Genomic DNA, 24,907 nt, shown 5'->3' with positions numbered 1-24,907 from the left:
TATCACGAAAGGGTTCGCATCTACATCAAGAGAGGTCATTGTGCCCCTCTACTCATCACTCATCAGGCCCATAATTACATACAATGCCCCTTTTGGGATGTACCTTACCCGACACCTGCAGCAACTGGAGAGACCCCAAAAGTACCTCACCAAGAGGATCATGGGCTACAAACAGAAGTCCTAAGCAGCTCGACTAAAGAAACTCCAGCTCTACTCAGTTGCTTACCGCCTACTCAGAGGCGATCTATGCCTGACTTACAAAGCCATGTCAAACCCAGAATTAATGGACATGCTCCACCTCAAAAATTCCAAGTCCTTTAGACTTACATGCTCCAGGGACCTAAACCTCAGCACAAAAATAAATAGGACATGCTGGAGGGACAGATTAATTTCCCAAAGGCTCCCCTCACTCTGGAATAGAATCCCAATTCATGTTAGACATAGCCCCCTCGCTGACCCTCTTCAAGCGAAATTTGGACGCATGGGTGGGAAATCGCAAATTCACTCCTGGGATCTCTCCTGTGTCCCTGCTAGACAGAGGCACAGTAAACTAATCTTAAAAGGGTACCTTCTGTGACCTACTTTACAGAGGCACAGTAGGCTAATCTAATGGGGAGGCATAAGCCAAATACAGTCTGGCTAGGCTTATAAATGCCCTAGGGCAGATAGCCTAGTATCTACCTATGAACCTATGAACTACAGGCAGGTACAGTCGTGCACGCGCACACACACACACACACACACACACACACACACTCACACTCTCTCTCAACAATCTGCTCTTTCTCAAACACAGCATCATTCTGTCACACACACATTCTCAACAATCTGCTCTCTCTCAAACACAGCATCATTCTGTTGCCAGTGTTTGCTGCAAGCAAAGCAATCAGCAACAGAAAAAAAAATAAAAACATACAAGGTTCAACTTTACTGAGTAAGATTAGTGGGTAATGGCTTGCAGTATTTAAACACCTCTCTGCTTCTAATTTAAAGATATCTTGCCTCCACGCTGCTTTTTGTACAAAATATGGAAAATACTTTGGCCCCAACCTAAAGCACTGAGATCAGCTGTCCCGGGCAACCAATCTCTAGTGCTTGCATGTGATGCTATGTTGATAATAATTCTGCGAAAAATATCGGAAATAAAACACTGTACACAAGTACCTTCATGCAGCATGATCCAAAACGGCTGTACAGCTTCAGAAAATAAGTGCAATTAATTCCCGACAATAACGGCTGCTCGTACACTTTGAAAGTAAGTCTCTGCAAAGTCCGTAGCTATGCTCTAATCCAATAGGAAAACAAAGCCGTGCATCAACAGCTATCCGCTAAAGAAGTTCCTGCTTTTTGTTATGGGCCTTTCTATACTCATAGGAAGGCAGTGTAAAGGGCACAATTAAATGTTGATGCTTCTGAGGGTGTGCATAATTATAGCGTGGGCATTTCCAGGGAGAAAACAGAAGAGGAAAGCGTATATGTTGTAAATAGCTAGTCTGACTGATGGGCGACTTGTCGGAGGCTTATGCAAGCGTGAGAGTAATTTTTTTTTTAAGATGGCTTGCAGTACCGATAGTCGCTCACTCACAATCATGGGAATAGAGAATAAAATATCTTATTTTAGTTTTAATTGCATTTTTGAGTGGTGGGATCATTGCATAGGGGAAGAAAATGTATTTTGGAGATGTAAATGTGTGCTGCTTTTCGTAGTGGTCCTTTAAGGCTACATTGCCCTTTTAAATGTAGGCGGTCATTTGCTGACAAGTTTTGCTTCCTGTGCTCTGAAAAATGAAACCAGGAAAAAAAAAACATTGTTATTTCTGAATGCAGGTTATGAGTTTAATGTTGCAGTCATTCAATTCTCTTGCATCTGTATTGATTCTGAGCTGTGGAGACCAGTTCTACAGGGCTTACACTGACAGAGTTTGAAGTAATGCAACAACGCCTTTTTTCTAAATTTAGATAAGATATTCCCAGCAAAAAGACCTGAGCAAATTGAATGCTGATGCATGCACTTTAAAGATCTCAGGGACTGAAGTTGCAGCACATAAAACAGAAAACGGACTTCAAATAGAAATGCAGAAGCTGTGTGGTGTACATATGAGAACAGAGCAGTGATGTGGGGAGCACAGAAAGAGATTGGAGCTGTTTTGCCAGGAGGATGAGGCCTTTATTTGTGTCCTTTGTGTTCCCAGACATTCCAGCCATAGTTTTCTGTTCCTGCATGAGGCACTCAGTGTATATAAGGTAAGGGAGATTTCATGATGTAACAGGTTCACCCACTGGGATGCAGGCTGGAATCATAACTTTTATTCCTGTTTTTTCAGACTGAGAGGTCTATGTTTCATAGTTATTTTTTTGTTAATGAGTAATGAATGCTTACATAACATTCTGTATTTTCAGACAGTCTTGGAGTTTAGAAAGTGGGCTATTAACTTCTGTAGATTGTGTTTTCAGGTGCTGAAGAATAATGCTTGGTGTGAGTACAGTAGCTCTTCCCAGTGCAGATGTGAGTTTTAGACTTCATATCCTTACGAAAATACATGCTAATGCAAATCCTGTTAATTCTAGCAACTTTTTAAATTAAAAAGAGCAATATTTTAAATCTATCCCTATTTTGGGCCATTGTATCACTATTATTTCAGGCTTTGTCCAGATTTCTTGCACTAAGAGGTTGAGAGGTATGCATACCTCAAAACTGTTCAGAATTTTTCATTGTCCTGGTTTTTGCTCATATTTTTTCCCTATTCCACAACATTTGTGGTTTTCTGGCAAATCACTAAGGATTGAAATAACTAAATAATGTCATACTATTGAGTTTCAGACTTCATTTCCTTCAGAAAATTCATGATAAGACCAGTGCTCTTATTCTAGCAACTTTCTAAGTCTGTAGGAGCAGTATTTAAAATCTGTCCCTATTTTTGGGCCTTTGCCCCCCCTCCATTATTTTAGGCTTTGTCCAGATTTCTTATGCTAAGAAGTTGAGAGGTATGGTGTGTAATGCCCTAGTTAGGGGGGAGAACAGGTCAGACAGTTAACTGAATCAGGCTTGACCCTGTAACTTGGTTACAAGAGACAAGAGCCTGAATCTTCTACACCAACTACCAGACTGCTGATGGAATTGTGAGTATGAGTTTCAGTACATTTTTCAAGGGATTATGAGTTTCAGTTCATTTTCATGGAATTGTGAGCTTCAAGGAAAGAAAGGTTACTGTTGCTCATGCTAGGTCTATTTTCAATGTGTGACTGTTTTGTTTATCGAATGGCAGTCACTTTTTGTGTTGTAGAATATGAAAGCAGTGTTAGTAGCATAATTGCCTTTGGTGCAGAAGGCTGTGGATTCTACTCCCACACCATGTAGACGGGGTGCTGATATTGCACTGCCCATTTTATTGCTGATTATTTGGTGCATTTTAAGGAGGGATAGGGGTTCTACACTCCCGAGTATATCCCCCTTTGTATGAGATTCCTAATAACTATCAGTTACTCCCTATTGCAATATTACCAGCTTAGCCATTTTTTAATGTAATATAGGTAATTAATTCTTCAAGGGCAGCAGGGACTGAATATGTAGATGAAACATTGAAATGTAAAGCTGTTTGCCAGTAGCAACCTCTTCATTAGTTACAGATGTCTTTAATGTGGATTTATTCGGATGACTTTTACTTCTACAGAGATTGTGCTTATTGAGTGATATTGCTGGATTGTAATGACAGAAGTCTGAGTGGCCTTTTATGGTTGAACTTTTCTGAAATGGGTTGTTTTGTCATTATTGGTTCATACCTTTTGTTTAATTGCTTATTAAAAGAACGTTTAAAACTATACATTTAAAACACATTTTGACAAGTGGTGCTGTAGTATACAAGGAATGTAATTTAATATAAGCAGGAAGGTGAATGAAAGAACACATACATGTATGCTTGGCCCTAAAAATGTGTGCAAGGAGTCTGTGATGTGAAAACTTGTGCCCAGTGTCATAACATAGTCTTTCTATATTGGACAGCTTATGAACAAATGGATTGCAACTAGATCTAGAGATGTTATTGTCCCTCTTTACGAAGCCGTCATTAGGTCACTCATTTTGTGTAATGGCCACTTTGGCATGTATCATTCCAAACACATGCAGCAACTAGAATGCCCACGGAAATACTTTACTAAAAAGATAACAGTCCTAAACAAAAGGTTTTCCATGGACCATGTCAAAGCCTTATCACTATACTCAATATCCTACAGAATGCTAAGAGGTGACCTGTGTCTGGCATACAAGGCATCTTCTGACCCAATACTGATGGACCTACTGAACATCAGCAAGTCAAATGGCATCAGAAATACGCAGTCCAGGTACCTAAACAGAATGGTGTGGAAAGACGGAGACCACTGTTCCAGAACAGAAATACGCAGTCCAGGTACCTAAACAGAATGGTGTGGAAAGACGGATACCACTGTTCCAGAACAGAAATACGCACTCCAGGTACCTAAACAGAATGGTGTGGAAAGACGGATACCACTGTTCCAGAACAGACACTTCATTCAAGTAAAACACAGCTCATCCCTGTCCATATTCAAATGCAATTTGGATCTAAGGATGGGTAATAGAAAATGCATGCCAGGATTGCCCCTCATGCTACTAATGGATACAGGCAGTTCCTAAATGCTGTATCCCTTACGTGGGTCCCCTCAAACTATCTATCGTATGATCATTAAAGCTAAAATATAATTATCACCCATGGGATGGGGAAGACCAATTAGGAAATGTTAATTCAAGCACCAAAAGGGAAATTGGCTAAGCTTAAAATGTCGTCCAAGTGAACCTATGTTGAGGTAGCAAATAGTTTTTTAAAAAATTCCCCTTTTAGATCACTAATTGCCTCTCTCACCCAGGTGTTCACCCTCTTCCCAGTGCAGATGTTTGCTGTTTAGTTTGTGTAACATTGCTTAAGTAGTGAGAAAAGATCAGAGGGTCTCATTGGTGCAGAAGTTTCAGTGGGCCCTTTTTTGTAACCATTTGATGTCAGGACCCCCAAAAGTGAGTCCTGTAATATGCAGACTTAATGGCCAAAAGATCAGACTTCTGTATACGAAGTCCGAGATGCCATTTCTCAGAGTATTTCTTTTTCTCCAAAAGCTGGCAGTTTTGGAGTTAGTATATATATATTTCTGGGGGTTGTGGGGGGCTTGCCCCTCACATGGGGAATGCAAGAGGGTCTTGCCCCCTTGGAAAAGAAGTTTAAAAAAGAAGAGCAATTTTTGAGATTCGCTCCTCTCCTGTGTTTTCAGTCTTTTTTTTTTTTTTGGCTTGTTTGCACTCGGCATTTTGAGAGGGTGACATTTTAGTAGAGAGCCCATTTTTCTTCAAGACAACATGGATTCCCGAACAGCAGTATCATGCCAGACAAATATAATAAAGTTATTCTACTGAATAATCCTGGCTTTAGAATAGAAAGGCGCTGTGTCCTGCTTTGACATGTTGGGGTGGGAAGAAGAGAGGCAGACACCCCAGGCACAAGGTGTTTTGGGGTAACAGTACAGTAGTGACATTCATTTCCATGCTGGCGAGAGGCAGCCATCCCGGGCACAAGGTGTTTTGGGGTAATAGTCAGTACTGTAGTGACATTAATTTCCATGCTGGCATTTCTGAGATACTCTTGGTAGTAATTGTATAAAGATGACACACTTAGTATTCGCTGTTCATAGTTATGCTAGTAGTAATTGTATAAAGATGACACACTTAGTATTCGCTGTACATAGTTATGCTAGTTGTAGGTATAGTTATTTGTGTTTTGTTGACATTTTCTAAATTTGATGCAAATAAAATGTATAGATATTATTTAGAAAAAAATAAATTAATTAAAAAAATGAAAAAGAAAGTAGTCGCTCTGCACCTGCTTCCACTTCTGAAAGATGCACTCGGCATGTTTCCGTCAAGGTGTATGAATAAATGGTTTCTACGTTACATATGTGACACAAGCTGTCACAGATCCTGCATGTTATCCACGTGACATGTTCTATAGTCACTGATCGGACCCTCAGATGTAGACAAGCCTGAGTAAGTCTTGCATGTAGTGATAATCTTTTCTTTCACCCACCTGGAACCAACTCCCTACTGTCCTGTACCACCCACCAGACAGCAGCACTTTTAGACCTAAACTCCTTTCTTACCTGAAGGAACAAGCTTCATGCAGGTGCTTTTGGTATGACTTGGAAGTTTTATCTGTTTATTTTACAATGTATATAAAACTACTCAGGGACTTCAAGCTGCTGGCTGGCAACTTTATATCCTTCTGCCATAAATAAATTTAGGTTCTAAGACATAAAGAATTGTAAACTTGCCTTCAGTTTTGGCACCATAGCCTCTGTTAGGCCTTCAACTGAATTATCCATAAGCCTTCTATAAATATAAGTATTATAATATAATTCTACAAGAAATGAGAATCACTCAGAATTACTGGGACAAATGTTTTGTGTAAATAAAACATAAAAGTCTTTATGTTCTTGTTTGCTTGTTCAGACTTCACTGTTAATACAGTATTTAAAAAAATGTAACAACAAAACCAGAGAGATGAGCCCAAAAATGAAGCTCCCTTTTAACGACAAAATATACACATCAAACAGTAAGCGCTTTCGTCCGCACTGGACTTCTTCAGACTGAATAATGTGACTACAGTGTTCAAACACTTTAAATAGGAAATACAAAACACATGACCAAAATAATTAATGATGCAAACATTTCTAGGACAGCTACAAAATCTTCTCTATCATTTCACCTAGGTGGATGGCAGGCATTCAGCCTCACCTGCCATTCGTATTCTTTCCACCCAAGTTCTTCTCTGCATTAAACTTATCAACATTCAACACTTCATCTAAAACACAGAATTTAAAATTTACATCACATGCATTTTCTTTATAATGTTTCTCTAATGCATTTTTGTCACCTTTCATATTTACTGAATAATTATGCTCATATATCCTCATATATCCTTCCGTTCAATTCTCTTGTAGTGCTTCCAACATAGAAGGATTTGCTTGACATACAAACCACTTCGATTTGCATGTATATCTGCCTTTAAACTGGACATAATCCCCAATCATAATTTCTTTTTCATTAATAATTAAAAAAAGTACATAACTTGAAACTTAAACTTTCCCCTGTACACTGGTACCATGCGTGGTGTTTGTTTCTAGTTTCCCGTCTGCACTGGTACTGTGTCTGGGTTTTGTTTCTAGTTTCCCCTCTGTGCTGGTACTGTGTCTGGGTTTTGTTTCTAGTTTCCCCTCTGTGCTGGTACTGTGTCTGGGTTTTGTTTCTAGTTTCCCCTCTGTGTTGGTACTGTGTCTTGTTTCTAGTTTCCCCTCTGCGGTGGTAGGTTTGTTTCTAGCTTCCCCTCCTTTCTCCTGTACACTGGTACCATGTTTGTTATTCCTGTTTAGTGAGACACTCCTAGTGTGAGCTGCTTCTGCAGCTTGTCTGTTACTGTAAAGCAGCCTTTATTGTACTGTGTGGTTTCTAATGGTCAGACCTTTCCAGTGCAGTCCCTCACTTTTATTCACCTTCCTCATCTCTTATTTGTGTCTTTATATCCATTAAAGTGTAGCTCTTCCAACTGTTCTACATGTAGGTTTTGCCTTGGAACAACAGACAGTCTAATTCATCCTTCTAATAACATCTAGAATGTTTCATCTGTAATGTGTGAGTTTAAGCCATCTAGATTTCATAGATAAATTCTTCAGTTTTACTGTAGTAATCTCCTGAGAATTTTTCATCACAACCATCATGTGACCCAGAATGTAGAAAAATGCTTTTGGTATCAGAACATTCTTAGTTGCAATTAAGTAAAACAAACTGACTGTCTACAAGACAAGGTCTGTTTTTTAGTAAAAAATGTAATTCTTCATCTGTGTCTAAAGAGATTCCATTAAACATAAAAAGTTAGCAATGAACAGATAGATTCAGTACTAGCTTTACCCCCCTCTCACCTCCTAAAGGCCCCATTTCTATACCAGAAGAATGCAAAGTTCCTGTAATCATGGCTGCACAGGTAAAAACCACACTCTCCAAAGCAATGAAAATATAGCATCCATGAGACCTGACAACATCCCAGGCTGCATTCTATACAAACTACAGAACAAACTGGCACCCCACCTAAGTAACATGTTCAATCCTAGCCTCACCTCCGGCGTTGTGCTCACTGAATGGCTCACAGCGACGGTTATCCCAATCTACAAAGGAGGAGCCACCATGAACCCTGGGAGCTACTGCCCCATTAGCCTGATGAGCCTGGTCTGCAAGGCCATGGAACGTATCATCGTGGAACTTATAAACAAAGACATTGGTAATCTCCAAACTCTGGACCCCACCCAGTTCGGATTTGTAAAAGGCTGATCATGTCTCCTAAACCTGATAGACTTCTTTGAAGCAGTCACGAAAGCCATAGACGAGGGTAAGGTGGTTCACACAGCCTATCTAGATCTTGCCAAGGCTTTCAATACCATTCCCTACTCTGGAATTATAGATGTTTGCCTTTTGGCTTTTCCCGGGTAGTGTTCGCCACAGCGGAATTCTAGTCTGCTAATGATTGGCAGTCTATTTTTATGGTGCCGAGTTGCCAGCCCGACGCCCAACCTTCAGCGAAGGCACGCCCATTCTTGCATGTCTTTCAGAGGCCACTTGACTGCGGGGGAGGACATGCAGACTCCACACAGAAGGCACTTTAGCCGAGAATCGAACAGGAGAACCTCTTGCTGTGAGACAACAATGCTACCGCTGTACCACCGCGGCTTCTACTCTGGAATTATAGATAAACTCACTAAACTAGGTATAAATCCCTATGTCATAAGATGGGTTGCCAACTGGCTCACTGACAGAACCCACACTGTGAAAGTAGCAGACTCAAAATCTGACTTCAGACCAGTGACAAGTGTAGTACCACAGGTTCAGTCCTGGGTCCTCTCCTGTTTGGTATCTACTTCTCTGAAGTACAGGCTAACGAAGTTCGCAGATGACTGCAAACTAGGAGCCATAATCGAAACTCCTAACAATATGGACATCCTACAAAATGGCCTCACTGAAACAGAAGCCTGCTGTCAAAGCCATGGCCTCAAATGCCAAAAAGCACATTGTCATCCCCTTTGGTAAAAACTCTGTACCCAAGAACTACCACATAGGTAGTAATCTACTTAACCTTCAAAGTGTGATGAGACCTTGGGACACAGGTGGACTGTAATCTCTCCTTTGATAATCACATCACCACAGTAGTCAGGAAATCCTTTTACGTAGCGCACCTCATCACAAAAGGTTTCTCATCCAGGAAAAAAAGAGGTCATTGTTCCCCTCTACTCGTCACTCATTGTACCCATTATAGAGCACAACGCCCCTTTTGATATGTACCTCACAACTCATTGTACCCATTGTAGAGCACAACGCCCCTTTTGGTATGTACCTCACAAGACATCTACAACAACTGGAAAGGCCACAGAAATGCCTCACAAAGAGGATTACTGGCCTCAAACAGATGCCCTACACAGACCGTCTCAAAAAAATCCAGCTTTACTCCGTCACATATCACCTACTTAAAGGTAATCTCTGCCTAACATACAAAGCTATGTCAAACCCAGAGCTGTTCTACATGCTCCACTTAAAGAAATCCTAATTTCTCCGAGCTACATACTCTAGGGACCTAATCCTTGTCACCACAATAAACAGAACATGCTAGAGAGAGAGATTCCTGTCCCATAAACTTCCCATACTCTGGAACAAAGTAACTATTTGTATTAAACAAAGCTCCTCATTAACACTCTTCAAGAAAAATCTTGATGATTGGATGGGAAGTAGGAAATTCACCCCAGAGATCACTTCTGTGGCTCTGCTTGACAGGGGCACAGGAAAATAATTTTCTTGGGTGACAGAAGCCAGGGTACCTTTTTGGCTAGACTTATATAGGCCCCCTAGGGCCAATACCCCAGTACCAACCTATGAACACTTCCTGTTAAGATGGGCTGAAATCTAATTTTTGTGTCAGTCTGTAAAGCCTAGTGAATCCCAAAATGTAACTGTCTGTATCCGATCATTCTGTAGTTGTTTGTTTGAATGAATGTGTGAACTAAACAGTCATCCATGTAATGGGTAGATATGAAGGCGCTGCAACATAGGAGCAGGGGCAAGCATTTGGAACTCTCCTGCCTGTAGTTAACACAGAGTGTGAAGTAGGGAACTAAAAAAGTAACATTCCTGCTTTAATTGAAACTGCAAAAATCTCCCAAGAAGTTTGTATTTGAAGGATGCATACTAAGGTGTCCAAATTTTCAATGTAATTAGGTCCCTTTTTGTGTCAAATAACTCACGCTCTGGAGTTTCAGCATTTTCAACTCATATTATGGGAGCTGCTTTTTAAGGCAGAAGAAATGCAAGGTTGGTCTTTACTGCTGTCCTTGTTTGAGAATGAGAAAGAATACTCCTGAAAAATGAAGATACTTTTTTCTTTGCCTACTTTTTAACATTTTCTTTTGAATGGTCTCTTGAATAAATGTACCTTGGATATCTTTGGAACTATTTGTATATTTGGTGTTCATAGTAATTGTAGCTTGTACACTTTTTTAATTTGCTTTCTAGACATAAATAAGTTGAAATGTCTCCAGATGTTTAAAAAATCTGCAGCTGTACTTCAGTTGAGTTTAGCACCCTGATGGAAGAAAAACAGAACCTTCTAATCTAGATGACCAGGGACTTAAGAATTTATTTTGCTGCATTTTTGTGAATTGTCATTATTAAATGCAGAGGGCATGGTCTTGTAATACATTTGATTTCTAGGTCCTCATCTTCACCTAATACTTTTTCAAACCCCTTCATAATACTGTATCTGTAACGAGGACCCTATAAGATGTATAATTCCAAAGGGCTGCTTTCCATTCTGCCTGAAAACAGGAGAAATTATTGATTATATGAAACACAGTAGGTAATTGTTTTTCTTATTTTTCCTTTATTTTCCAGGGAATTGATACTAAATGAAAAGTATCATCGCAATAAGCACAGGGTCATAGGAAGGGGACCCAAGAAGATAGGTTTGCAGGGGTTCCAATAACTGAAGTTATTTTTTTACTTTTTTTTTTTTTAAATTCAGTGCCTTCATTTGAGCATTTGTGGAGACAGAGTGAATTAATGCCATGATGCCCTAACTTAACCTTCCACCCCCCCCCCACTCTTGCTATTTTTCTTGGATTCACTGATCCACCTACCACATATGTGGGTCGTGGGGGATATTTACAAACCCAGAGAAAACCTATGTGAACATGCAAGGGCATACAGACTCTACATAGAAGGCACCTCATCTGAGAATTAAACCACAGAATCTCTTACTGTGAGGTACTGGTGCTAAAAGATGCATATAGAACCCTGTGCACAGACGGGGGGGGGGGCATGCACCCTCCTGCAAGCACCCCAGCTGAGGAATGATGTGAGGTTACCCTGCTAATAGAGGCACATAAAACCTTGTGCACAGATGGGGAGTATATGCAGACAAAAACAAAAATTCAAACTACGTATCTTTTCTAAATAAATATCTGAGTACTCTAAAACTTACTAGTCTTTTTTCATTATTAAGTTTATTTTCATTGGAATATACAACATATAAAACCTCAAGAATTAGTATAAATTTCAAACATAGTATTCATTTAACAAATTAATACAAAAGTTTAAATATTTTTTAAGAAAAAATGGGAAATGAAATTAAGAAGAACAAAAACTATATATAATATATATATATTTTGCTCAACAATTCTTATGAGTATGAAATTTAAATTTTTTAATTTTTTTGTGGAGCTTCTCTTCTCAGGTTCTCTTGTTCGTGTTTTTGAATAAAATCCAAAATAGATGGCCAAAACCTAAGATTTAAAACTTTTGATTTAGAATGCAATTTTATGAAATCTGTTTCTTTATTACATATTTCTTCTGACAGAATAATAAAATCTGAAAATGTAGGTGTGACCAGTTGTAACCATATTTTTGTGGTAACTTTCCTAACAATATCTAAATAACACCAGAAAACAGAATGTTGAGCTTTGTCAACATTTGGACGAGTAGGAGCCTTATACAAAAATTAAATGTCTAGTAATACAAACATTATCGGAGCATAAAGCCTGACAAAACATTTGTACAAGTTTCCAATAATCATGTAGAGAGGAACAGTCAAATATAATATGAGACCAATTTGCTTTACAATTCAGTTTTTTCTTGTACAGTTACCTAACTGCTTCCCAACTCAAACCTTCTCCAGAGCTGATAAATACAGGCCTAGTACCTAACTTTACCTTTCTGTACTACAATCACATAAATATCAAACTAATACTGTTGCTTAATTTTATATCCTTCTAACCTCCTAAATCACAACACAAGCAGCACCATCACATTTTACTTTTGAGTAATCTGTTTCAAAATGTTAGCCGATGGGTTATCAGATGCAGTCTATCCTTATATTATGTTTGTCTTCTCACTCCTAAGTCACTGTCTGACACATAGACTTGTAGCACAGTAGAGGACTAGTGTTAGCACCACTTTCAAACACGTGTTTCTGTCTCCCTTTGCCCTTGCGAGTGTGGGATACACTTCATCATTCCTTCTACTTGCTAACCTCCTCCAGTGTTGTTAAACTCTGCTGTCTCTGTATAATTTTCTACCATTTCTACCTCTATTCTAAAAAAGTGAAAACTCACTCTCATCTTGTGTCATCCAAAGCAGTTTTAAATACAACTCTGAATATTCTGTAAATAACAAAGGACTGTGGTCAGATCTCTGATTGTAACCAAGTTATTGTGTTCAAAAATGCATTAAAGAAGTTCACCTTGAGAGCAGAGCATGGAAATTTTATTTACTGAATTCGTTGTGAGAGCATATCGCAAATGATTATGATTGAAGCTATAACCAAAATTTGTAAAACATGACAAGTTGTAACTGCCATAGTATGTGATTTATCTAACAGCTTGTAAAGCTGATGGTTGATTAGAGGTGCAGTTTGCTTGTTGCTGCTGTTTATGTGGCACCATGAGGTGAGTTACAGCTTTTAAAGCAGTCGGTTGGCTTCCAGTGCAGTTGTACAGTGAATACAGTTTTGTCCACTACTGCAAGGTTCATTTAGTTCCAACAGGGAAATTCATACATAAAAACCTCCTTAGAGCCAACATTTTACAATTGGTTGATAACAAGGTTATATTTTACAGCATTTTTAAAGCACTGTTACATTGTGCGCTTTGTATTACAAAGGTTTTCCCATCCATTTCTATCACCAGCCTTCTCCTCCTTTAACAAGAATCGGTCATTAATTTCTTAATAACTGACTACTGAATATCGTATGTAAATAATGCACTAAAATAGTAGCTTTATTATTTGTTTATGTAGAGTGTCAAACTTTACAGCATTAATTTTTGTTTCTGATTATGAAGTTCGCATAATTTCTTTGTGGAGCTTTTCTTCCCAGGTTCTCTGGAAATAATTTTTAAACATAGTAGTGGTTATCCTGGTTAAAGAAAGAGCACAAATTAATGAAATGGAAATAAATTACATACAGTGACTGACTTCCATAGTATGTAAATTAAGTGAATTGTTTTATTTTACTTGAAGGGATTGAAACCAATCTTACGTTAATTTTTGGCTTACACCTGGCTATCTCATTGCAGTTGATGTTATACATTGTGCAGCTGCCTTCATATATTCCTTAACATCAAAGGAAGCCATTATGAGTTTTACGTTCATTAGGTTAGATTACCATTACTCAGTACTGGAAAAAATAAAAATCCTCCATATGTATGTTGTTTGTCAACTTTTGCATGTAATATTTGCCTTCTGAAACTCTGTGCTGTTCAGACCAGAGGAGAACAATACACAGAATGTGTCTGGTCGGCTTGAATGCTCACTTGCCATAGGTGTTTAATGACACAGTTGACGGGGATATTAGCCAGGCTGTATAAAGGAAAGAAGTATTCTGACAGGTCTGTAAGACCTTTCCTTGAATAAGTACCTTACTAACTTGATTTGTTTGTACAAGGATAGCTAAACAGACTTTAAGGGTTAATATTACCTGACTTTACTAGTAGAAATAGCAAGGCATTATGGGAAGTGTAACTAGTCTGGAATCAATGTGAGAGTTAATATTTTAACTAATTCTGACCACAGCATATTATTGAGGAATTTAGTATTTTTTTTCTTTTTGTATGACTAAAAAAGTTTCAGCACATAGCAAAGATAGGATCATGTTCCAGAAAAATGAATGTCAAGTTCTTTCAGGGATAGGCAAAAAGCAACATCAACAGATAACTTATGAACAGGACCTAGTGGGTTAAATGTCCTTTTCCTAAGTAAAGTAATACATCATTTTTAGTGTTTAATTTTTTTAAATACGTCAAGCAGGGTTTGTACCTCCTATATGTATAGAATCATGTGTTATACCTAAACATAACTGTCCACCATGTTGCAGTAATTACCCTTATCATGCCTAAGCCTTTCCTGTATAATTGATTACTGCATTGAAAATATACTAATACAGAAATTACCAAGGGAGGCAAAGCAAGATTCAGATGTCGACCAACATGGATTTATGAAGAATACTGCTTGACTAATCTTGTTGGCTTTTGCTTGAATCTGATTGATAAGGAGTTATGGGGAGATGTTATACACTTGGGTAGGTCCAGGCCTTTTACTCTTGGTTTTAATTATGCCTGTATGAAGAACAGTGTAATCTTTTACAACTACATTATTAAATGGGCAAAGACAAGTTTAGAGGATGAAGATGTAGGGTAAGGTTAAGGAACACATACTCTGAGAGACTTGCTGTCTCTATTCACCATAGGCTATCAGCTGATTAAGAGGGGTAATGATCCTAGTTTATAAATGTTACAAAAAATTAATTACATATTCCTTATGAGGGATGATTTTTTACAGCACTTCTGCATGAGGACCAACCAGGCACTGGAAGGCATTTCATGCCAAGGCGCTAAGTGAATATTAAATGTTCTTATTTTTGTATCAGTGGCAGTTTTCTTCGTGGTATTTTAAATTGTTTTTACTTTATTTGTGGTTTTACTGGTTACATTATCAGTTTGTAACTCAAGCCTAAAATGGAAAACTGTCCATTATATGCTTGGGAGGTTCTGGAACTTATTACCTTTACGTATTAGGAAGGCAGCGAGTTTAGTCGGCTTTTAGAACCAATTAGATGTGATAATGTGGTGTTCCCCCAGATTTACATGCTGGCAAACCCTGTACACTGAGCACTGAATAATAGCATTATATAACTTGAGGAGTGGCTGTTTCCATCCCATTATGAGTTTTCCCTCCTTCATGTTTGATAGAATAACAAGTGTATAAATCCATTTTTACAACTGAGTATATTTATGTATTTACCCAAACGAAATACCACTGATAAAAAACAGAAATGCAAAGGCCAGGAAACAATCTGTGAGAATAATCCATAAGTCAAATAGCGTAGAAACAATTTATTACCGCTTTCGTCAGAAGACTTCATCAGAATACTCTGTTACAAAAAACAAGGCTCTTAAATAATACTTTAATTATTCAATCTATCAATTAATTTAAAATCTAAGAACATTTAAAGCAAAACAACACATTATAAAAACAAAGAGGCAGTGTTTTCCTTCTTGATATTTAACTTGCCATTTTTTAAAAAACATTTGATGTTGATCATACCATTTAAACCAGGACTCTTATCAGATTTTAAACGAATCTGCCACATGGCTTCCCTCTGTTCAATGAAATTCCTAAAATCTCCACCCCTCAAATCTGAATTGCACACTTCTAGGACAGAAAATAAAATTTTTTTAAAATTACTACAAACTAATGAATGCTTAAATAATGCATTAGTGTCATTATGTGTCTTCATCTCATATAAATGCTCACGTATGCGTGTTTTCAAACATCTTGTCGTCATCCCGACGTAGTAAGCAGGGCATGTGCTACATAACCCAATGTACACTACCCCCCTGGTGTTGCAGTCAATGTATTCTGGTACCTGAAAGGTTTTGTCAATGACAATCAAAGGCCCCACAGAAAGAAACCTACAGGCATTACAATTGTGACAAGGGAAAACACCTTTTCTGTTGGTTTTGTTTAACAACATCTTATTGGCTTCTAAAGCTTTTTTAACATTAAATGTATTTCTAAAAACAAAAACTGGTTTTTCTCCCAACACTTTTGATATGTCCCTGTTCCCTCTTATAATTTTCCAATTTCTTTGTATCACATTTTTTATGGCCATGCCATCAATGCTCATACCCAAAGAACACACCGGACCCACTACGCTACTGTCAGTACAACCATTCAAACTTGTCACTTGTGGTGACATGTTAACTTTGTAATCCAAAATAGCTGGATAAAGTGTACCTCTTTTACTTAAAACCGTGGTGATGGTGTCATTCAACATAGTGTTGGGATACCCCCTATTCAAGAACAGTTTTTTTATGTATGAGAATTCTTGGTGTAAATCAATTTCAGATGATGTCATGCGACAGGCCCTGATGAACTGTCCCTTGGGGATGTTTTTTATGGTGTGTTTTTGATGGGCACTGTCAAAGTGGAGATAACTGTTCGTAAAGGTCTCCTTGCGGAATATTTTACTATTGAACCTGTTTTCTAAAAAATCCCATCTCAGGGAGACGTCCAAAAATTCAACTTGTAAACCTACGTTTCCTAACTTAAACCTTAAGAAACGAACCTGTTCGTTAATCTCCTGTACCATTTCTCTTACTGTATCGCTGTCCCCTTCTATGATGAAAAATAAATCATCCACAAATCTAAGGTATACTAAGATGTGGAACTTGCTTCCTAACAATGTTAAAAAGAACTCCTCCCACCACGTCATTACCAGGTTGGCATAAGAAGGAGCTGCAGAAGACCCCATGGCCACTCCCCTTTTTTGTCTGTAATAACAGTCCCCAAACAAAAAGAAATTATGATACAGTAAAATCTCAAGAAATCTACAAATGGTGGAAATCTGACCAGAACTAAATTGGTTATTTTTGGTTAACAGTAATCGGATGGCATCTATCCCCTCTTCATGGGGTATACAAGTATATAGGGATTCGACATCTAAAGTAAACATGATATGTTTATTGAAATCAAAATCACCCTTGCTGGCAAAATTGTTGATTCTATTTAAAAAATGCCAAGAATCCTTAATGAATGATTTCTGACTGGTAACCAAAGGTCCCAAAGTGGCGTCCAAAATCAATGAAATCCCTTCGGTGACTGAGTGGGGGGAAGACACTATAGGCCTAAAGGGGGGGTCCAGGGGATTCTTATGTGTTTTGGGAATGCCAAATAAAACACCTATTCTGGGATTCTCAATTGCACAAAATTCATAAACTTCAAAATTGATCTCATTGTTCATTAAAGCATCGTATAATAAAGAATGAATAAAAGCTTCCTTTTTCTTAATAAAAAATGGTGATACCAACTCATATTCATCACGATTGTTTAATAAATCTTTCATTTTATTTATATACTGTTGTTGGGTCATTATAACTATATTACCCCCCCTTGTCGCTTTTCATAAAGCGTAAAGTACCATTTAGGTCACGTAATTTATTAAAGGCCTTTCTTTCATTTGCACTCAAATTGTGTCTAGGTTTAAATTTACTTGAAAAAATATTCTCAATATCATTAATACATGACTCTTCAAATATTTTAATGGTGTGCACCAAAGGGGGATTGTAAACTGAAGGTTTCACCAAACAATTATTACTCCCAACTTGAATGTCATTCAATATGTAAGACAAATTTAATTTCCTGGAAAATTTTTTGATGTCCAAAACTGTCTTTCCGTAATCTGCTCTAACTGTGGGAACAAAATTAAGTCCAAGTTTCAATACTTGCAACTCATCGTCATTAAAAATAAAGTCAGTGAGGTTTATTATGTTAAAACGAGTCTCGTCATCAATTGCTGCTTCATTGTTCAGCTCTCTTCCTCTGAGGAATGAGAACCCAGGAATGTTCGACTCCTGGTCAACATGGCCTTCTTGTTGTTCTGTGGTCTTTTCCCCAAAAAAAACGAACTTCCAGAGTTCGAGGTACCAGTGCTGGTGTTCTCCGTGGTATTTTCAGCATTATTGTCAGTCAAATTGTTTACAGCTTCAGTCACTGTGTCACCCACTAATAAACCGCTGATCTCATTGTTCGGTTCTCCCTTGTCGATGGTAACACCGTTACAGTTACCAAACAGACCCCTTTCACTATTCATAATTAAAGGATTATATTTCCTATTTGTTTGACCTTCCGTGTAAGAGGGTCTGTTGTAGTTATTCACTGCATTACTGTAAAGGCGCTTGTTGTTATAATACGGACCCGTATTTTTGAAATTGGGCTCCTTGTTCCCTGGAACAAAATGGTTATAAGCGGAATTTGCCCGGTAACTGGTAATGTCCCTTTCTAACTTTGATTGCTTGCGGTTTGTAACTTCTAAAGAGTGTTTTTCAATGTCCCCAACTAGCTTTTTAAATAAATCGCTCCGAATGGTATCACTGCACACTTTCCTGATGTTACTTTCAAGTTCGGAAATTTCAACCTTTAGTGTGTTCATTTTAGCAACATTATTGTCGCTTAATATTTTTAAAAATGTCATACCTGTATCATTAAAGAAGGATACCAAGGTCCCAAACAGCGGATCGCCGATTTGTACGCCGTTTGGACATTTGAAAAAACGTAATCCTTTAGGCATTACCCTAAGCTGGATACACCTTTCAAAGTAGCAATTTTCAATGTGAAGAGACCGGTGCCGTTTCACAAGTCGGGTAAGTAAATCCATTTGCTGTGTTAGCTCTTCGTTGGAAACAGAGCCAACAGGCGCTGAGAGTCCACAAAACGGATTCGCCAGAGGTTCCAGTAAAGGTTTAACCCCTGATTCAGTTACCGGAAGCTGTCGTCCCTTCTTGCTGTTCCGGTTTCTTGCTGGTTGTTCATCGACTTCCACTACAGTATCTAGTTCTTTAAAGGAACCATCAGGGCTGGAAACGTTTTCCGCTTGAGGTGGAATGCCCAAAGCCTTGGACATCAAGAACTTTAAAGAGTTTTGAATGTCTAATAAAGTTGAAATAAACAACTTGTTCATATTGAAATCAGAGTCACAACCTGGAGTAGGATGAACGCTAAGGTTTAGCAGTTGTTCATCAATGTTGGTTTCCTCGGCCATGGTTCAAAACGACAATACCCAAACGAAATACCACTGATAAAAAACAGAAATGCAATTTTTATTTTCTGTCCTAGAAGTGTGCAATTCAGATTTGAGGGGTGGAGATTTTAGGAATTTCATTGAACAGAGGGAAGCCATGTGGCAGATTCGTTTAAAATCTGATAAGAGTCCTGGTTTAAATGGTATGATCAACATCAAATGTTTTTTAAAAAATGGCAAGTTAAATATCAAGAAGGAAAACACTGCCTCTTTCTTTTTATAATGTGTTGTTTTGCTTCAAATGTTCTTAGATTTTAAATTAATTGATAGATTGAATAATTAAAGTATTATTTAAGAGCCTTGTTTTTTGTAACAGAGTATTCTGATGAAGTCTTCTGACGAAAGCGGTAATAAATTGTTTCTACGCTATTTGACTTGTGGATTATTCTCACAGATTGTTTCCTGGCCTTTGCATTTCTGTTTTTTATCAGTGGTATTTCGTTTGGGTATTGTCGTTTTGAACCATGGCCGAGGAAACCAACATTGATGAACAATTGCTAAACCTTAGCGTTCATCCTACTCCAGGTTGTGACTCTGATTTCAATATGAACAAGTTGTTTATTTCAACTTTATTAGACATTCAAAACTCTTTAAAGTTCTTGATGTCCAAGGCTTTGGGCATTCCACCTCAAGCGGAAAACGTTTCCAGCCCTGATGGTTCCTTTAAAGAACTAGATACTGTAGTGGAAGTCGATGAACAACCAGCAAGAAACCGGAACAGCAAGAAGGGACGACAGCTTCCGGTAACTGAATCAGGGGTTAAACCTTTACTGGAACCTCTGGCGAATCCGTTTTGTGGACTCTCAGCGTCTGTTGGCTCTGTTTCCAACGAAGAGCTAACACAGCAAATGGATTTACTTACCCGACTTGTGAAACGGCACCGGTCTCTTCACATTGAAAATTGCTACTTTGAAAGGTGTATCCAGCTTAGGGTAATGCCTAAAGGATTACGTTTTTTCAAATGTCCAAACGGCGTACAAATCGGCGATCCGCTGTTTGGGACCTTGGTATCCTTCTTTAATGATACAGGTATGACATTTTTAAAAATATTAAGCGACAATAATGTTGCTAAAATGAACACACTAAAGGTTGAAATTTCCGAACTTGAAAGTAACATCAGGAAAGTGTGCAGTGATACCATTCGGAGCGATTTATTTAAAAAGCTAGTTGGGGACATTGAAAAACACTCTTTAGAAGTTACAAACCGCAAGCAATCAGAGTTAGAAAGGGACATTACCAGTTACCGGGCAAATTCCGCTTATAACCATTTTGTTCCAGGGAACAAGGAGCCCAATTTCAAAAATACGGGTCCGTATTATAACAACAAGCGCCTTTACAGTAATGCAGTGAATAACTACAACAGACCCTCTTACACGGAAGGTCAAACAAATAGGAAATATAATCCTTTAATTATGAATAGTGAAAGGGGTCTGTTTGGTAACTGTAACGGTGTTACCATCGACAAGGGAGAACCGAACAATGAGATCAGCGGTTTATTAGTGGGTGACACAGTGACTGAAGCTGTAAACAATTTGACTGACAATAATGCTGAAAATACCACGGAGAACACCAGCACTGGTACCTCGAACTCTGGAAGTTCGTTTTTTTGGGGGAAAAGAGCACAGAACAACAAGAAGGCCATGTTGACCAGGAGTCGAACATTCCTGGGTTCTCATTCCTCAGAGGAAGAGAGCTGAACAATGAAGCAGCAATTGATGACGAGACTCGTTTTAACATAATAAACCTCACTGACTTTATTTTTAATGACGATGAGTTGCAAGTATTGAAACTTGGACTTAATTTTGTTCCCACAGTTAGAGCAGATTACGGAAAGACAGTTTTGGACATCAAAAAATTTTCCAGGAAATTAAATTTGTCTTACATATTGAATGACATTCAAGTTGGGAGTAATAATTGTTTGGTGAAACCTTCAGTTTACAATCCCCCTTTGGTGCACACCATTAAAATATTTGAAGAGTCATGTATTAATGATATTGAGAATATTTTTTCAAGTAAATTTAAACCTAGACACAATTTGAGTGCAAATGAAAGAAAGGCCTTTAATAAATTACGTGACCTAAATGGTACTTTACGCTTTATGAAAAGCGACAAGGGGGGTAATATAGTTATAATGACCCAACAACAGTATATAAATAAAATGAAAGATTTATTAAACAATCGTGATGAATATGAGTTGGTATCACCATTTTTTATTAAGAAAAAGGAATCTTTTATTCATTCTTTATTATACGATGCTTTAATGAACAATGAGATCAATTTTGAAGTTTATGAATTTTGTGCAATTGAGAATCCCAGAATAGGTGTTTTATTTGGCATTCCCAAAACACATAAGAATCCCCTGGACCCCCCCTTTAGGCCTATAGTGTCTTCCCCCCACTCAGTCACCGAAGGGATTTCATTGATTTTGGACGCCACTTTGGGACCTTTGGTTACCAGTCAGAAATCATTCATTAAGGATTCTTGGCATTTTTTAAATAGAATCAACAATTTTGCCAGCAAGGGTGATTTTGATTTCAATAAACATATCATGTTTACTTTAGATGTCGAATCCCTATATACTTGTATACCCCATGAAGAGGGGATAGATGCCATCCGATTACTGTTAACCAAAAATAACCAATTTAGTTCTGGTCAGATTTCCACCATTTGTAGATTTCTTGAGATTTTACTGTATCATAATTTCTTTTTGTTTGGGGACTGTTATTACAGACAAAAAAGGGGAGTGGCCATGGGGTCTTCTGCAGCTCCTTCTTATGCCAACCTGGTAATGACGTGGTGGGAGGTGTTCTTTTTAACATTGTTAGGAAGCAAGTTCCACATCTTAGTATACCTTAGATTTGTGGATGATTTATTTTTCATCATAGAAGGGGACAGCGATACAGTAAGAGAAATGGTACAGGAGATTAACGAACAGGTTAGTTTCTTAAGGTTTAAGTTAGGAAACGTAGGTTTACAAGTTGAATTTTTGGACGTCTCCCTGAGATGGGATTTTTTAGAAAACAGGTTCAATAGTAAAATATTCCGCAAGGAGACCTTTACGAACAGTTATCTCCACTTTGACAGTGCCCATCAAAAACACACCATAAAAAACATCCCCAAGGGACAGTTCATCAGGGCCTGTCGCATGACATCATCTGAAATTGATTTACACCAAGAATTCTCATACATAAAAAAACTGTTCTTGAATAGGGGGTATCCCAACACTATGTTGAATGACACCATCACCACGGTTTTAAGTAAAAGAGGTACACTTTATCCAGCTATTTTGGATTACAAAGTTAACATGTCACCACAAGTGACAAGTTTGAATGGTTGTACTGACAGTAGCGTAGTGGGTCCGGTGTGTTCTTTGGGTATGAGCATTGATGGCATGGCCATAAAAAATGTGATACAAAGAAATTGGAAAATTATAAGAGGGAACAGGGACATATCAAAAGTGTTGGGAGAAAAACCAGTTTTTGTTTTTAGAAATACATTTAATGTTAAAAAAGCTTTAGAAGCCAATAAGATGTTGTTAAACAAAACCAACAGAAAAGGTGTTTTCCCTTGTCACAATTGTAATGCCTGTAGGTTTCTTTCTGTGGGGCCTTTGATTGTCATTGACAGCATTGACAAAACTTTTCAGGTACCAGAATACATTGACTGCAACACCAGGGGGGTAGTGTACATTGGGTTATGTAGCACATGCCCTGCTTACTACGTCGGGATGACGACAAGATGTTTGAAAACACGCATACGTGAGCATTTATATGAGATGAAGACACATAATGACACTAATGCATTATTTAAGCATTCATTAGTTTGTAGTAATTTTAAAAAATTTTTATTTTCTGTCCTAGAAGTGTGCAATTCAGATTTGAGGGGTGGAGATTTTAGGAATTTCATTGAACAGAGGGAAGCCATGTGGCAGATTCGTTTAAAATCTGATAAGAGTCCTGGTTTAAATGGTATGATCAACATCAAATGTTTTTTAAAAAATGGCAAGTTAAATATCAAGAAGGAAAACACTGCCTCTTTGTTTTTATAATGTGTTGTTTTGCTTTAAATGTTCTTAGATTTTAAATTAATTGATAGATTGAATAATTAAAGTATTATTTAAGAGCCTTGTTTTTTGTAACAGAGTATTCTGATGAAGTCTTCTGACGAAAGCGGTAATAAATTGTTTCTACGCTATTTGACTTGTGGATTATTCTCACAGATTGTTTCCTGGCCTTTATATTTATGTATTTGCTATAATTCGTGTTATTTTTTATTTTATTCTTATTTCCTATTATTGTAAAATGTGCATAATTAAGGAGGTCCAGTTTGAACCTTTGGTGCTGACAGCTCTGCCATATCTGTCCCTAGTGGTACTGAAAACATCTGTATGTTTATCCATTTTTGCGTTTCTTTCCAAGGAAAGTTAGTTGATTTAGTAGTCAGCTTAGCTTACTGATCTCCAAATGTACGTAAATGTTTTAACAGCCAGCCTTTTTGTTTATTTTATATTTGACATTTGTTGACTGAGTTAATCCAAATTGGCAGCAGCAGCCCTTTTTCAGTGGAGGCCCGAGGAGAAAAGCTCCAAAAAGTACAAGTAACAAATGTAATCACATGACAGAGTTATAACTAAAATTACAATAATCGCAACATGTATGAGATGTGTGTTGTAACAACATGATAGAAAATGGTCATTAAACTGTAAACATAATATAGTACGAAGGTTCATACACTAATAAGCAGAATGCAGAAAATATAGACAAGTTTGTAAAACAGAAAGTAACAAATACATAAACAGAAGATAAGCCCAGGGAAGAGCCAATTTCCAAGACTACAGCTGTGGGAGTTGTAAGAGCTACTGATTGATAATAGATTTTATTAGAAGCAGAAGCAGACAGAGGCGGGAGAAAAGGTTGCTGCAATAGTATAGTTTTAGTTATTTAATTCATTTAATTTATGTGTACATTTATTGATTCATATATTTATTTACTATCCACAGGACAAGCTAAAAACAGCCTTATCATCCCTGGAATTAAAAGTCAGGCATCTTAAAGATCAGCAGAAGACAAATGAGAAGGAACTCCTGGACATACATGTAAGTAACATGACTGCGATCATTTCTGAGTATCCTGAATGCAGGTGGTCAGTAGCAAAGGTCCAAGACTATGTGTTGTGATTTGTAGGTCTGTCTGTGGCTAGTGACAAAGAAAACATGAGCCAATTTTGCCAGAAGTAGTCAGGAAATTTTACTATTGGCAAGCTAGAGGGCAACTTAAAGTGTATTTAATATTGTTTCACCTTATCCATTTATGTCACCAGACAATTCATAGAATATGTAACAAGTCATTTTATTGATTATTTTGGTATTGTTAATAATTTAATAGGCCATAACAAGTGTGCATGCATGTGTGTGGGGTGGACATATAAAACTTTTGTACCAAAGATAAGTTTGAGTCTTTAAGTCTGATAGAGTACTTGACGAGTGATACAAAGGTACATTACTTGTTACTGTTACTACCACTCAGTGCTTGATGGGAGACACAAAGGTACATTACTCGTTACTGTTACTTCCACTCAGTGCTTGATGGGAGACACAAAGGTACATTACTTGTTACTGTTACTTCCACTCAGTACTTGATGGGAGACACAAAGGTACATTACTCATTACTGTTACTTCCACTCAGTGC

General features: G+C 37.8%; 1 protein-coding gene and 1 long non-coding RNA gene across 4 annotated transcripts in view; one reads left to right on the top strand and one right to left on the bottom strand.

The window, feature by feature from the left end:
* LOC122813968 overlaps window positions 1–1,595 on the bottom strand; it is a 67,173-nt gene extending 65,578 nt beyond the window's left edge. The window contains exon 1 of the long non-coding RNA XR_006366749.1: window positions 1,165–1,595. This is a non-coding gene — a long non-coding RNA (uncharacterized LOC122813968). The remainder of the gene's footprint in view (window positions 1–1,164) is intronic.
* LOC122813963 (zinc finger protein 665-like) overlaps window positions 1–24,907 on the top strand; it is a 275,262-nt gene that overhangs the window by 139,630 nt on the left and 110,725 nt on the right. The window contains exons 1-2 of one of the 3 annotated variants that reach the window (XM_044086516.1): window positions 1,810–2,244; window positions 24,220–24,315. The exons of 1 other annotated variant lie outside the window; for it this stretch is intronic. Coding sequence is in view for 1 of the 2 variants with exons in the window: in XM_044086515.1 (XP_043942450.1) it covers window positions 24,220–24,315 (96 nt within the window). In the remaining variant the exon portion in view is untranslated. Of the gene's footprint in view, window positions 1–1,809; window positions 2,245–24,219; window positions 24,316–24,907 lie in introns of those variants that run through there. One more of the 3 variants, XM_044086515.1, reaches the window with a different exon arrangement.

The sequence above is a fragment of the Protopterus annectens genome, chromosome 10.part0 (genome assembly GCF_019279795.1).
Source record: "Protopterus annectens isolate FY-2018-M chromosome 10.part0, PAN1.0, whole genome shotgun sequence".
NCBI classification, from domain to species: Eukaryota; Metazoa; Chordata; order Ceratodontiformes; family Protopteridae; genus Protopterus; species Protopterus annectens.
Note: the sequence above shows the minus strand (reverse complement) of the source record. Positions and strands in the feature narration are given on the sequence as shown.